The following is a 15,182-nucleotide window of genomic DNA, read 5'->3' as shown; positions in this document are numbered from 1 at the left end:
ATCTACAACATTTTGTCAAGAAAGTTTATGTAAACACAGATGGTATCTTGATCTTAAGAACAAGGAATGCATGGTTCTAACATTTTCAAGAAAAATATTGGTGATAGCTAAGGATAAAGAAATGGCTCAGTTCTGCATTAGTATAAAATAATCTGAATTCAGAAACAGATTGCTGGATGCATTTAATATTTTATGTAGAAAGGTATACAAAAATGTATTAAAAACTGCAAAGTGCATACATTCAAAATGTTAATACAAATGTGTAAAAATCTTCTACTTAATTCAATTTCTGAGAAGGTTTTAACAAAAATTTTTTTTTATACAATAATAGTTAAATTCTAAAAGTGTGGAGGAATGAGATTTATCATTATACCCTATGATATAGAGGTTACATTGTAAGAAGAAAAAGTCCCCACAAAATAATATATTAAAAAGCAAAGTCCAGTAAAAACAAAATATATATAAGATTATTTTTTGGAGATTATTTATATGAGTAAAATTCTTTTTTTATGATGAGATTTCAGTAAGAGCAAATTATGCTGAATAATAACTGTTCTTCATTAAACAGATCAAGGAAACATGTCGCTACTCGTTTGGAATTTTTAAAGAACACACATAATTTTAAAGTAACAATTAAAATACGTAATTGCCTCCCTTTTTATTAATTAATTTTATCATCTAAAATCAAGAGGGGGATTTTGCAAGTAATTTAATTCCTGAAGAATGACATTACAATAAGAACATGACAAATGAAAGCACTCATAGATAAACTATTGGTAACTATTGCAATATTATTTTTTTAATAAACCTATATCCCAATAAGAATACAAAGTAATATTAACATTACAATATCTGATGGCAATTGAGCTCGATACACGTGCTTCAGCTCAATTACCTTGCAATGCTTCAGGAGCACTTCACATGAATGAATCTTGACCATAGTTTCCAGGAGGAACAACAACGGAATACGGGGCCAAATAAAGAGACCTGAATTTTGAAGGATCAAATGCATTAACAACAAATAAGGCTATGGTGAGGTGAAATGTAAATAAAATAAGTAAGGTGAAATCATATGTTTGGAAAGTTTCTTAAGTGTGAGAACACCTGCTATGCCTAGCTATCTCAATAAAGAATCTGCACAAAATATGTTTCAAATAATAAATGCATGGGAAAATAAAATGAATGAAATGCTGATACAAAAATGCATATACAAATTGAATACTATACTAAATAAAAATAAAAATAATCAACAGAATACAATTTAACAATAATTTTTAAGGGAAAAATACAGTAGGAAATATGGTATATAAATAACTTCTGCATTAAATAATATAATTTCAAAACCAGTTTTCTCAAAACTAAAACCTTTCTGTGTGTCATGAAAACATAGGAAAAATAAAGTTAAAACTCGCTAAATTTCTTAAAATAAACTGCCAAATATGGTGGGTGTAATGATGGGTAATGCAAAATCAGATAAAGATGATGATAATGCAAATCCAACTCCAAAATGATGGGTAATGCAAATCCAACTCCAAAAATCAATACCAAGGCCTAATCAAAAATTAAAAAAAAAAAAAAAAAAAAAAAAAAAAAAAAAAAAAAATGCTGAAATTCATTATAGCAAGTCAGCTGACAGAAAATAAACTCAGATTTTAAAATATTTTCAAAAACATCTACCTGTCACTAATTCAGAACTAAGAGGTTCATGTAATGTAAGCAACAAACTTAAAAAAGGTACATTAAAAATGTTTTAAAAGCAAAATTCATAGTGCTGTTTAAGCAATAAATGATCACTGATTGAGTAAAATAAATATACCATTTTTAATAAAATGCATTAGAAATACTTCTTCAATAAGAGATGCAGCTGTAATTTGCTTTGCTAGAAAATAAATAGCATCATCCGAGTTTAGTACTCCCTCATAATTCTCAATGAAACTTTTTGGTGCAGGAATTAGAAGATGTACCTAAAACAAAATAATTTTATAACTTTGTTATGAATCAATAAATCAATTTGGAATGCTCTAATAATAAAAATTGACAGTCAAACATCTATTTTAAAAACAGTATGTAGCAATAAAAGATGCACACCAATTAAATAAAAAAGGAATAGTTTAAAACTGCAATCTCAGATTCTATTTAAACCTAATTAATTGCTTTTACCAACATTAAAACTTTGTTATGAATCAATAATTTTGATTCATAACAAAGTCATTTTGCATAAGTGCATTACTTTTTATTCATGACACTTATAAGCAAGTGTAACTAATTCGATTATCATAACCTGATTCATATGATACCCTTCCATTATGCAACTATCATGCTTTTTGGCACTTGTGAAGGAGAAGCCAAAAACACAGAGACCCAACAATAGTGCAATTGCTGCATAGATGGGTGTGTATCTATGTTGTTGTTGTTGTCTTGTCCATGTATTTCATGGAAGAATGTTTGCCAGAGCCTCAAGGAGATTGGACTTCTACTTCCACCCCAATTTTGATGAAGAGCAGCCTAAAGTGTGGTCCAAAGGTCTCCCACCCCTCTTCCCTACCACCAAACTACTTGAGAGGTCTTTCGGCTCACAATAGAGTGCTTCCATGCCTGCAAAGATACTACACATTTCCAAACATACAGAACCTGGTATGTTTCCCGGCCTTTTCCGAGATCCGAACCCGTGCCCTTCGGTACTGCAGTAGCCTCCCCTAACCACTTTACCATCTGGGCAGCATGTGTATCTATAAACTATACACTTAAAAAACCAGCCAAAATATATGGCAGGTGCATAACAGAAAACACCCATAGTCTCTGTCATGCAAAATTTCTTACAAATACCAAAACACATTGTCTGCATAATGTTTTCATGATTATACCTTTCTTTTGTGCTTCTGTGTGTGCTTTTTCATTGTAATATGTTATAATAGTGTTAATGTGAAATGCTAGATGTTTGCAATTTGCATTAACATAAAAACTAATTCATTCAAATGCAATGTTTGAAACATGCTCTTCTTTCAAAAAGCCAGATACTTGCAAATCAACATTTCATTGAGAAATGCAAAACTATCACTCATTTAGTCATCTCATCACTGAGAACATTGTCCAGGAGGTGAATAATCATACCTGGGAAGAAGGAGAAGTCCTGTCCCAATTTTGATGTGGAACACTCCTGAGAAGAGAACCAAGAATCTCCCTCCCATCTTCCCCTATTACTTCTTGTGATTCAAATTTGGGCTTCCTTGCCCCCCCCCCCAACCAAGCAAACAGGGCAACTTGCTTTGAATTTACATTTTATAAAGTTATGCTAATTGATTTGAAGACACGGCTGAAAAAATACAAAACTTTTCTTAATCACTTACCAGTTTTGCCCTGTCATACAGACAACCCTTTTTTGAGCAGCCAGATTTGCTTGTACATGGTATGAGCATCTCATTTCCAAAATTTTAGCTTTGGATTAACCCATATTACTTATTTTAGATGACTTTTTTTTTTCCCCCTGTGCAGTAGCTGACTTTAAAAACAAGTTTCTAAGTTGTGTTTTTTTTTGGGGGGGGGCTATAATTTTTATAGTGAAATAACTTTTTGTTTTGTTTTGTTTTGTTTCTCCTCAGAGATACATTGCATTGCATTTGCTAAACATATCTCTTTATAAATTTTTAAATTCTTGTTATTAAAATATATAAAATAGCTTTTAAATTAGATTACAGTAATTTGCATGTTTAAATAATTTGTTCCCAGTTCTAAAATTACTAGTTCCTAGTGCTTGCCACATATTAAAATCACTTCTGCTCCAAGTATATTTGAATTTATTTATTAAGTGGTTGAGTTTAATAAATGGCAATTTGAGTATTGCAGGTTACGGTATAAACTCAGGCAAGAACTTATTTAGTAACAAAATAATTAAAAATTAATCTAATAATTAATACCTAAGTTACTAAATACAAATTAATTTTAAAATTAAACTATTCATTACTATTTTATTTTTTTAATTTTCATGACAAAATTTTATAATAATATACCTGATAAAATTTTAAACTTTTGCAAAGAACTATTCTACTTCTATTTGTTTTCAGAAGTCTTTCAATTGTGCTTTGAAGTTCTAAATTTGTTGATTGCTTTTTTTTTTTTTTTTTTATCTTCATCTTTCAATTCACAAGTTCTTCTTAAAGTTTCCAGTGCATTTTTTGATTCAACTGAGTTGGCTTATAATCACTTTCTTCCTTATCACTTTCACTGTCAGTTTTAGTTTCTACAGCTCTTTTAACACTTTTTATTATATCGTGCTCAACCCTTTCCCATGGTGACTCAATATTATCATCAATTGCAACATATTCTGAAAACAAATCTTTGTAATTTCCCTAACTGATGGCCAAAATATTAGAAACAGTTTGCAATTTCTCTGTGGCTTCTTCTAAATATAAACTCCATTTTCTAAAGCAGTTTCTTTTGTTTTGGGAGACTGCTTCCCATACATTGATTATAATATTGTTATGTTATTTTTCTTCCTTTACATTCATACGTTATGGATTCATATGGATTTGGAGCAAATAATGACATCAGCACTTGATAAAGTATCTAAACCCAGTTTATTAGGTGGTATTATTGAAAACAGCTCGCATAACATATTTTACAGTTGTCGAAGATCTACTATAAACATGCTGGAACAATCAGCGACACAGCCCTCAGGCTATCACGGTAAAAACAGCTTCTCTGCAAAGCACCAGAGTACAGCCCCCAACTCTGCTCGGTCGTTCTCGGAGCTCCACATACTCTCGACACTCTCCACGTTACAACTTGCGATGCACTCTGTGATACACTACAGTACAGCTCCCGTCTCCTCCTTTCTTCCGTAAGCTCCACTTTCATCCGTGGGAGTTGCTTTTGCACCTTTTCTTGGCCGACATTTATTTCTTTTCATCCAGCGTTCTCTTCCAGTATGGCTTTCATCTCCTTCAGTCGGTCTTTGATCTCAGCCTTTACCTCTTCCTCTCTGGCTTTCATTTCAGCTCTCATCTCTTCCTATCCAGCTTTTATCTCAGCCCTTATCTCAGCTAAGAAGACCATCAGTCTTCGTTTCCTCCGCCACTGCTTTCCTCTGCAGGCGGGTCACTGGCATTTGATTGCAAATCGCACTTCCGACACCAATTGTTACATTATTTTTCTTCTTTTACATTCATATGGTATGGGTTCATGTGGATTTGGAGCAAATAATGACAAGTACCTAAATGCAGTTTATTAGCTGGTATTATTCAAAACAGCTTCCATAACATGTTTTATATTCGTCGAAGATCTACTATAAACACGCTGGAACAATCAGCGACACAGCCTTCAGGCTATCACGGTGAAGACAGCTTCACTGCAAAGCACCAGAGCACAGCCCCCGACTCTGCTCGGTCATTCTTGGAACTCCACATACTCTCGAGACTCTCCATGCTACAACTCGCGATACACTCAACGCTACACTAGAGTACAGCTCCCGTCTCCTCAGTTCAGTCATTCCCGAAGCTCAACACACTCTCTCGACAATGCACTAATCTCGATACACTGAGAGACTCTTTCAGTGCACTCGACAACCAACTCAGCACTCAGTAACTGACTTTCAACTTGATGGACTCTGCACGGACTAACTAACTGACTTGATACTAACTCTCCGTCGTACCAGCAGGGTTTATATAGCTTTTGGCTTGTGTTCGAGAACATTCTAGGCTTCCAGAAAGTTCTCCCTCAGTCCATGGCATATTGCCAATTTTGTCGCCAAATGGGCAATTTCTTGCCAAATGTGGCAACACTAAACCTGCTTTGTGGGGAAGCCATCTTACCATGCCTGTACATTTCGTAACAATGTGCATAGTCTCTAGCAAAAACATCTTCAAAGGGCTCACATTTTTACAAGATTCAATTTTGTTTATCTTTGCTTTGAATGACATCTTTTCAGTAATTAAATCTGAAAGCTTTTATAATACCTTGGACTGAATGAGAAAAGTCATATTTACAGGAAGAAACACTTATTTAATGTTTTTTGGAACGATATCAGAGGGGTAGGCAGCACAGTTATCTAACAGTAAAGCTATGTTTTCGTTTTTCAGTTCTCTGTCCTATTTCAAATCAGTAAAAGTTCAATCAGTAAAAGTACTGCTTATCATCCATAAGCTCTTGTTATGATGGTGAGTTAAGGGTTCTCTTGATTCCTTTTAAACATTGAGGTTTTCTGCTCTTTCCAATAATCACTGCCATCTTCTTAATTGTTGTAACCATATTGCATGTTAATAATACAGTAACTCATTCTTTTAATTTCTTAACACCAGTTGCTCTTTCATATTTAAACATTAATATGTGCTTTAGCAATGCTCTATAAAAATTGGCTATTTTGGCAAATTTTACAGCTTTTGTGGTCAAAAGAGCTCTGGAAATTGGAACATTTTTTAGTTCCATAGCTTGAAACCATTCTAGAAGAGTGGTTTCAATGTTTCTCGATTTTTCGTCTTTTTTGCACTTCGGCTGCATTTACCAAACATATAATCTTTCAGCAATTTATTCTTAAAGGCTTAAATCATTTTATTTAGCCATTTTACATATGTTACAAGCCACACTAACAGCAAATAACAGATGTTTCTCCCAATGATTTGCTCAAATTCAAAATTCCTATTTCTTGCCAGCAGGAAGATTTGATTGCACCTTTGTCTGTCAAGTCAACCTGGCACTTCATGGTTATTATATGCATAATCAATGCTTTCTTTTCTTTTTTCTTCAGTCTACAATGACCACTCCTTTTTTCTAATAAAAGAATAATAATGTATGATAATGCAAGGAAGCATTCCATGATGTTTTCTGAGAAACACCCTGCAAACTTAAGTGTGTGTACACACGTCCATCCCCAATGATGCTCAAAAAAGGGAACCAAAGTTCACTTAAGTATTATTTATTCTTTATCTCTGGGAAACATTCATTCATTTATTATCAAAGAACTTGTTTACAGTGCCTCTAGAGGACTGCTTTTGTTAATCATAAGATAAAGGTACTCTGTTGGTCTCAGATTTAGCCTCAATTAAGAGATTTGAAAACAATGTCTGACAGAAACTATGGAAGTGTATCCAACATCCCAGAGAGTCTTGGTTCTAATTACACTGGCTTAAATTTCTGCTAAACCCATATCATTGAAGAACTACATAGCTATGAATGAACTACAAACAGCTTTTATCAACCAAAAACAGTTTATTCCAGATCTCAATAATGAGACTTTTGCCAGTTTGAGTTTTATAAAAGTCAGAGATGAGTTTAATTAGCAGTGGACACAAAATTTCCTTCCTGTGCTTTTCTTTGTTTTATAATTGATCCTACCGAGATGAAATACTAAGCTAAATAGCTAAAATTTCCAGCTGTGTAATAAATATGAAATATAAAGCTATGTAAAATGTTTATTACTACTTGCATCCATTAAAAATGGCAACATTACATGGATATTTTATGTAAAATAAGCTTACTAACATATTTATGTTTGTGCAAAAAACCAACATTAGAGAGGGAATTATAATCTCTCTATTTTTATACTTTACTTTTGCCATTCAAGCGATTTTTCACATATAGTTCATCTAAAAATACAATCTTTTTCACATTATGTAATAAAATAAATACACAATTTTGAGACAGTTTTCTAAAATTAATTAATTGAGCTGAGAAGTGATTAAAAATTTAATTTTAAAACATTATGAAAATCAGCCGAAAACCTCTTTAGCATAAAATGTGTAAATTCTTTACAGGATAACATTGAATTTGCTTTCCAAATCAAACTGAAGACAAAAAATATTTTTATTCATGGAAACAATTTCTAGTTACTCAATCCTATTTACAAATTTCTTGACAACAGATTTAAGCATATATGTACTGTCCCATTGAAAGTGAAACTATCACCAAGTAGTGCAATTTTGGGCTAGTTATGGAGATGCATGACATCACAACACATTCATAACAATCAAAATCACAATAACAACCTTGTATTTAGCATACATATATTAAAACAATCAATTTCGAGGGCAGCTAAAGGTCCCTTCTCATCAGGAGAACAAAATTACTAGAAAGGGGAAAAAGGAAAAAAAAATAAAGCATTGGCAAAGGAGTCTCAGAAACATGTGGTTCTTATCAGCACTGCACGTGGTCGTAACCGGATTTTGAACCAATGCTTTATTTTTCTTCCTTTTTCCCCTTTCTAGTAATTTCGTTCTCCTGATGAGGAGAGACTTTTAGCTGCCCTCGAAATCGATTGAGTGTTTTAATATATGTACGCTAAATACAAGGTTGTTATTCCGATTTTGATTGTCACATTGGCGTGTTTCTCTTCTATTCTACACTCAAAACATTTGCTTTCTACCAAGACTAATTTTTGACAAACCACTTCTGCTTTCATGAACAAGAATATTAATTAACTGTTATTGCTGAATGTTTTTTCTTACATTTTGATACAAATGAGTCTGAGGGCTGTATAATAACATTTGTGACTGCACTTGGTTCGTTTACTGCTGATTGAATAAATTCACATTTGTTGAATGGGAAGGAACAGCTGGATATGGCTGACAAAACAGAAATAGGTTGGAATAATCACATATGGGAAGTTTGTTGTCATAGTGTTTGTTCTAAACAGAGCTTCTGATAAAGTCGAAGGACCTAACAAAATAGTAGACACCAACAAAAACCTTTTTTGGTTCGAGAGGATTTAAGGGTGCCCCTTGGATTATCGCTAAGTTGTAAAATGGCTGAATGTGGTAAGATTAATTTGAAGTCTCCGTACGATTTGGAACGAAACAGGAAAAAACATTAATTGACTCGTGTGTTAACGGAGGTTTACTTAGGAGCCAATATAAGTGTCCTGTTCATAGGAAGGAAATGCATACGGTTGAATGTTGGAGAATGCCGACATTACGGAAGATACATTTGACTCCTGTTTCTGTGAATTTATGTGGCAATGCCAGTATACAGATTATAGTTCAGATAATTTTAGGAAGTTTTTGGATGCAGTTAAGGAATTTTGTTTGACTGAAGACATGGAAATTGGTAAATAAGGTAAGTGAATATTTCCTTTGTGTAGTGCTAAGATGAATTTCCGTTTTTATGTTATTTCATTGTTTGATTTAAAATGTAGTTTATTTATTTTTTGTTGGCTGCTCCTTTGACTTTTTAAATGAATATAGATAGAGGTGTACATGGAAAAAGTCAAAGGAGACCGCAATGCCTAAGTTTGTGCAAATCTCTGATGGTTTTTTAAGTGAAAATAGGTCGATTTGTACATGGATACTGAGTTTGTGCAATTTCTTTGACTTGTTATTTTGTATTTGTGAAGCGGCGATTTTTGGCGCAAAATCCCTGCTACACAAAGCCAAAATAACAAATCAAAGAATTGCACAAACTCATGTACCACCAAAAATTGCAAATTATGCTAAAGGGCACCCGTAAATACATTTTTACCCCTTTTTTAAAAAGTGAGTCAAATACTTCCACAGCAGTGGCTATTCAGTGGATTGTGCAAAGAAACTTATTTAAGAGCTGTAGAAAGGGACTCACAATTCCACGGGGATGACTGCTGCAACTTTGGTGGGATCTCCAATAACCATAGTTCAATGGTAGCCAACTTTCATGGTCAATGGAATAATATGTAAGCACCCATATAAGGTAAATTCTTCTCCCTTCTTAGCATTCCTTCATGGTGTAATGGTCAGCATGCTTGGCACGTAGTTGAAGGGTCCGTGGTTCGAGTCCCGGCGGTCACTGTTCATTTTTCACATTTCCTGCATCCAAAAAAACCTAATGTTTCTACAGTGGTGCTCAAACTAAAAAAGGTGGTGGATGATGATTCTCCACCACCAGGATTTGGCAATTGGGTCCCCTAATCCCAGTTGCCCTTTAAAAGGGAAAGTACATAAGGTATATTTCTCCCGCCTTCTTAGCATGCCTTCGTGGTGTAGTGGTCAGCACTCGGCACATATTTGAAAGGTCAGGGGTTCAAGTCCCGGGGAGCACACTGCTCATTTTTTATCTTTCCTGCTTCAAAAATACCTAATGACTCTACAGCCAAATTTAATGCAAGCACTTTTGGCCCCTCATTTAAGACAAACGCTACAGAAATCTCAGTTAAAATATATAAAAAATGCTTCATAATCCATTTAACAAGGATAAGACTTAACAGACTACATTGGTTTTATTTAATACAATCGATTAATTTTTTAAATTTATGTTAATTTACAGGAATATCTGTGACATGTACATATCAACAAAGAAATTTAGATATTTTTTGATTATCCTGACCTCCATGAAAAGTCTGTAGCTCATTGGTGACTTAGTAAATTGGAAAAAAAAACATTTGTTTGTACATCTTTACTGCTCACAGATAATACATAATAATAAAAATATATAATAAATATTCATATATAATAATAATAATAAAGATCGGCGCCAGGAAGGCACGATTTCAAGATGGCCACTACAGAAAACCAAAATAAGAAGTCAAAGAATTGCATAAACACCATCCATGTACACATCGATCTGTTTTCACTTTAAAAAAAATTCCTAGAATTGCACATACTAGGCATTGCGCACTGCCTTAAATTTGTAAATGTACACATGAATCTATTTTCATTTAAATAAAATCAGGAAGTTAAAACTCTCATGGTAACCAGAAGTGAGATTTCATCGCCAAAATTTTTAAAAAATTGTCGCTAATCGAAAGAGCACCCAATTCTACATTAGATCCAATGATAAATTTTACAACCAAAAAATTGCATTAAAAGACAGATATTAATTAGCAAAATGATGGTTAAATATAAAGTGTATAAATCCACATGGGTGGTATGTGTATGTATGGTTGGCTGTTATTATATACATATTCAAAAATACTATCTTGATTGGTATAACAGTTAGAATCGCTGGCTGTCATTTCTTTGGAAAACAGGATCTAATCCTAGAGATGGCTTAGATATTTGTAATTGCATAGTGTCTGTGCAGCATGGAGGCACTTAAAATACTGGTGATATAGGAAGAGTTGTGGGAGACCTTGAATATTTCCCCTGGATATTATCCATCAAAATTGGGAAAGAATTTCTCCGTTTTCCTGCGTATAAAACTATCGCTCCATGAGATGCATCTTAAGAAACATTTTTAATGATAAGACGGTAAAGTGACCGATGAGTGTTCGCCATTCTCAACGAATCCATAAAAATGCAGATGTTTGACCATTGAAAGAAACAAAATATTCGAAAATTCACGCAAAATATGGAAATTTCAGAAAATTTTGAAACCGGGAATGCAGATAATCATTAAGAACAAAAATTTTATCTTTACTCGGTAACAATAAAGTAAAAATATCCCATCATAATGCAAATTCATGTATAGTTAGCTAAATTTTAGGCTAAAAATAGAGAATTTTATCAACGACTGTTCAGTTTAATGTTAAAATATCGATATTTTGAATAAAACTATACTTGATGATTAAATCTTTCGCATTTTCCTTTCCAAATTAAAATATTTCCAAAAAAAAAAAAAAAAAAAAAAAACAGAAGATACTTACGGAATGGATAGGGAAACTATTAAATAAATCATAATTCTTCAATATATTTTCCCTATCCACTTGAAAGAATTTCAAATGATTTGGAGGACATGGAAAATTTTGCATCGTATCGAGAAAAACGTCGAAATTTTAAAACATGTTTGCAAACAAGACCGACGAAAAACGTACATTTTTCGCGTTCGTCTTTCTGCTCGCAGGGCAAAAGAAGGAAAATAGGTAATTTTTCGTCTCATCCAATAATGTAATATATCTGATAATCATTTCGTGTCATCTGATTCAATATTGAAAGGCTAGATAAAAAATGAGTTAAAATATAAAACAAAGTATGCAGAGTGTGTGGAGTATAAAGAGTATCACGGAGGGAGTAGCGTTGCCGCGCGGAACAAGCGTCTAAGCCACTCCAGATGCTAGTTTCCACCCGGTTCCTCCCTGAACATCTGCGCAGATTACTGCACTACTTGCTGTTTCCTTAAGACGCGCTAACTCAGTTACTCTGCTTTTTGCACTGCTGTGGTAGTAAATTCCGCCATCCAACATCTGCCTAATAATATCATCGCTAAATTCACCTCCAACCTAAATGCCTGCCTTACGCACTCAGATTTCCCCAATATTTGGAAAAACGGAAAAGTAATTGTGCTGCCCAAACTTGGAAAAGATCTCACTAAGCCTGACGGATATAGTCTCATCAGCCTTCTTTCAGGACTAGGAAAAATTTATGAAAGAATTATTCTCGATAGAATAAAGTGCTACTTCACGAAATTACCGCCGTAACAATTTGGCTTCCGACAACAGCTTTTCAACCACCAAGCAACTCGCGAGAATCATCGGTGCAGCACGACACAGCTGAATGTTGCACTCCTTATGCTAGACGTAGGGAAAGCTTTTGATCGGGTCTGGCATGAGTGGCTTATAGCAAAGCTCGTTGACTTTCATCTCCCAAGAGAATCCATTTGCTCATCCACTCGTCTCATCGAAATCAATGTTTCTGTGTATCTGTGAGTACGCACACTTCCGAGAAAACACCTATCCTGAGAGGAGTAGCCCAAGGCAGTATCCTGGGCCCATATTTATATCTCTTTTACATTGCCGACTTTCCAACTCCTACAAATTCAAATTCGATGCTTGCTTGCTACGCGGATGATGCCGCAATTGCGGTCAAGTCGGCAAACACCAAACACGCTATTCGCAAACTTCAGGATTTCATCCCTCAAATTGAAAACTAGTGCCGGAGATGGAAAGTTTGCATCAACGCACAAAAGTCCCAACTATTAATCATTAGACAAAAGAAAAAGTCCCAACCTACGTGGAAACAACTTCTCATCTGTAACGAGCCGGTCCCGAAAATCAAACGAGCAAAATATTTCGGAATCATAATTAATGACAACCTCACCTGGGGAAATCACATTCAACATGTCAAGAAGAAACTAATTATGTTTTCCACTGCCTTCTCAACTACTAGGTAAATACTCAAGATTGGACTTGGGCAAGAAAAAGCATATCTATCTCTGAGTCATAAGACCAATAATGATCTATGGTATACTACTAGGTAAATACTCAAGATTGGACTTGGGCAAGAAAAAGCATATCTATCTCTGAGTCATAAGACCAATAATGATCTATGCCTCCCCTGCCTGAGCCGCTGCAACGTAAGCAAACATTAACCCTCCAGGCGGCAAGGCCGTATATATGCGTTCGAAAATAATGGCTCTCATAGCGGCAAGGCAGCATATATGCGTCCAAATATTTTGGCCCTCATGGCGGCAAGGCAGCATATATACGTAAACCTAAATTTTGGCACGAAACGGCAAAGCAGCATATATACGGCCTGTCTCAGAATGCCCTCCCCTCATTGCTCTTAATGTAAACTGACAGGTGATAATTTTTCTCTGCGGGAGGTAATTGAGGAGAGGAAACTATCTATTCGCTAGGGGCAAATGGGTTTCATCGTTAGGTTTTGAATAACAGTTCGAAATAAATAGCTCGTTCAAAACTTCCAGCTGTTCTGTGCTTATACCAGCTATAGTAAACTTAAATGTTTATATATAAATGTAAAGAGAATTTTCATTTTCCAGCCTAATTATTCTCCAAATTTTAGATGTAGTTTGGCAAAATGTAATTGGAATTAAAATTAAAATTGCAAGAAACTGAAACAATATTTTGAAATATGTGATTTCAATTATATTGCAATTGTAATTAGTTTCGCAATTACAATTAGAAAGTAAGTACTTTTTAAATGCAACAATAATGTATGTAATTGCATTTTAATTCTTAAGTCTTACAATTACAATGCAATGATAATCACAAACATTATAATTATATAATCTAATTACAATTAAAAATTTTATTGCATCTAATCACAACTACGGTAATATTAGCTAATTATAACGTAATTTTAACTGCAATTGCAGTTGGTAATTATAACTACGTAATTAGGAAAGTAATTGTCTCTGATAATTAGAATTACTTAACATAGTGAAATTATGATGATAATTGTAATTCTAAGTGTAGTATGCAATTGTAATAAAATTATGCAATTACTAAGTAGTTATAGTTAAAAAGTAGCTGTTTTTTTAATTACAATTACAATTTACGTAATTTCATTTAAATTACAATTACTCTATATTTGTGAAATCGAATTTCATATTCAATGCAACTGCAATCATATAATCTAATTACAATTAGACTGTCATTGTAACTTCAGTAAGTAATTATAATAATGTAATTAGGATAGCAATTGTTTCTGATAAAAGCAGTTACGTAGCCCAGGAAAATCATGATCTTAATTGCAAATGTAATTACAGAATGCAGTTGAAAACACATAGTAATTGGAATAATATTATGCAATTATCTTGCAATTACAATGTAACAATTTTTAATTACATATACAATTTACTCATATGCATTTTAATTATAATTGCATTTTAATTATAATTGCATTTTAATTGTGAAATTAATTGAATAAACAGTATAACTGTAATTATATAATCTAATAAAAATTACAATGCAATTGTAATGACCTCTTAATTAAAATTGCGCAGCAGATGATTGTAACTATTTAATCAGAAAAACAACTGCCCCTTATAATTTCAGTGACATAGGCTAAGGAAATCGTGATAATTTTTGAAAATTGCAGTCAATAATATTATATTCAAAATGTTTCTGCATTTTGGATAATGAGTTTTTAAATAATACAACGGGATAATCACCTATAAGAAAAATATTAATATTTTCTGTCATGTCTTCTGAATCATCTTACATATATTGTAGTTTGTGGTACCAGCATAAATAGGAGTTTATTTAAAGGAAATATTTTATATAGACCGAAATGCACATAACGTTAGTAAGCAAATATGTATGTTTATGATCTTCGATATACATGTGAACTTAAATTACAAGATTAAGGGAAAGCAAGCAAAGAGTTTATACCAGTGCAAAGGGATGTTTTCGCAAAGGATTTGTTACGGGACGCTTGTCTTGTTTACATTACGCAAGAAATAAATCATAAAAATTACATTTATCCTTTTCTTTTCAGAAAGGTTTGGTTTGGTTTATTTAATTATGGCAAAGCACACTAGGGCTATCTGCCTATGAGGAGGGATGCCTTCGTGGAGGACTTTCTAAGGAAAACTGGCTCGTATACACG

The 15,182-nt window shown here is 33.5% G+C and overlaps 1 protein-coding gene across 3 annotated transcripts in view; it reads right to left on the bottom strand.

The window, feature by feature from the left end:
- LOC118201515 (ribonuclease P protein subunit p40-like) overlaps nucleotides 1–11,736 on the bottom strand; it is a 39,032-nt gene extending 27,296 nt beyond the window's left edge. Inside the window, exons 1-2 of one of the 3 annotated variants that reach the window (XR_015040912.1) lie at nucleotides 11,540–11,736; nucleotides 1,817–1,964 (exon numbers count right to left, since the gene is read on the bottom strand). Coding sequence is in view for 2 of the 3 variants with exons in the window: in XM_035373630.2 (XP_035229521.1) it covers nucleotides 1,817–1,964; nucleotides 11,540–11,644 (253 nt within the window). In the remaining variant the exon portion in view is untranslated. The remainder of the gene's footprint in view (nucleotides 1–1,816; nucleotides 1,965–11,539) is intronic. The other 2 variants (XM_035373630.2, XM_035373631.2) reach the window with 2 other exon arrangements.
- Nucleotides 11,737–15,182: the final 3,446 nt, after the last annotated feature.

This window comes from Stegodyphus dumicola, chromosome 4 (assembly GCF_044657685.1).
Source record: "Stegodyphus dumicola isolate Sdum_Otavi_A_Nest chromosome 4, ASM4465768v1".
Taxonomy (NCBI): Eukaryota; Metazoa; Arthropoda; class Arachnida; order Araneae; family Eresidae; genus Stegodyphus; species Stegodyphus dumicola.
The sequence above is the reverse complement of the archived record's forward strand: the minus strand, read 5'-3'. Positions and strand labels throughout refer to the sequence as shown.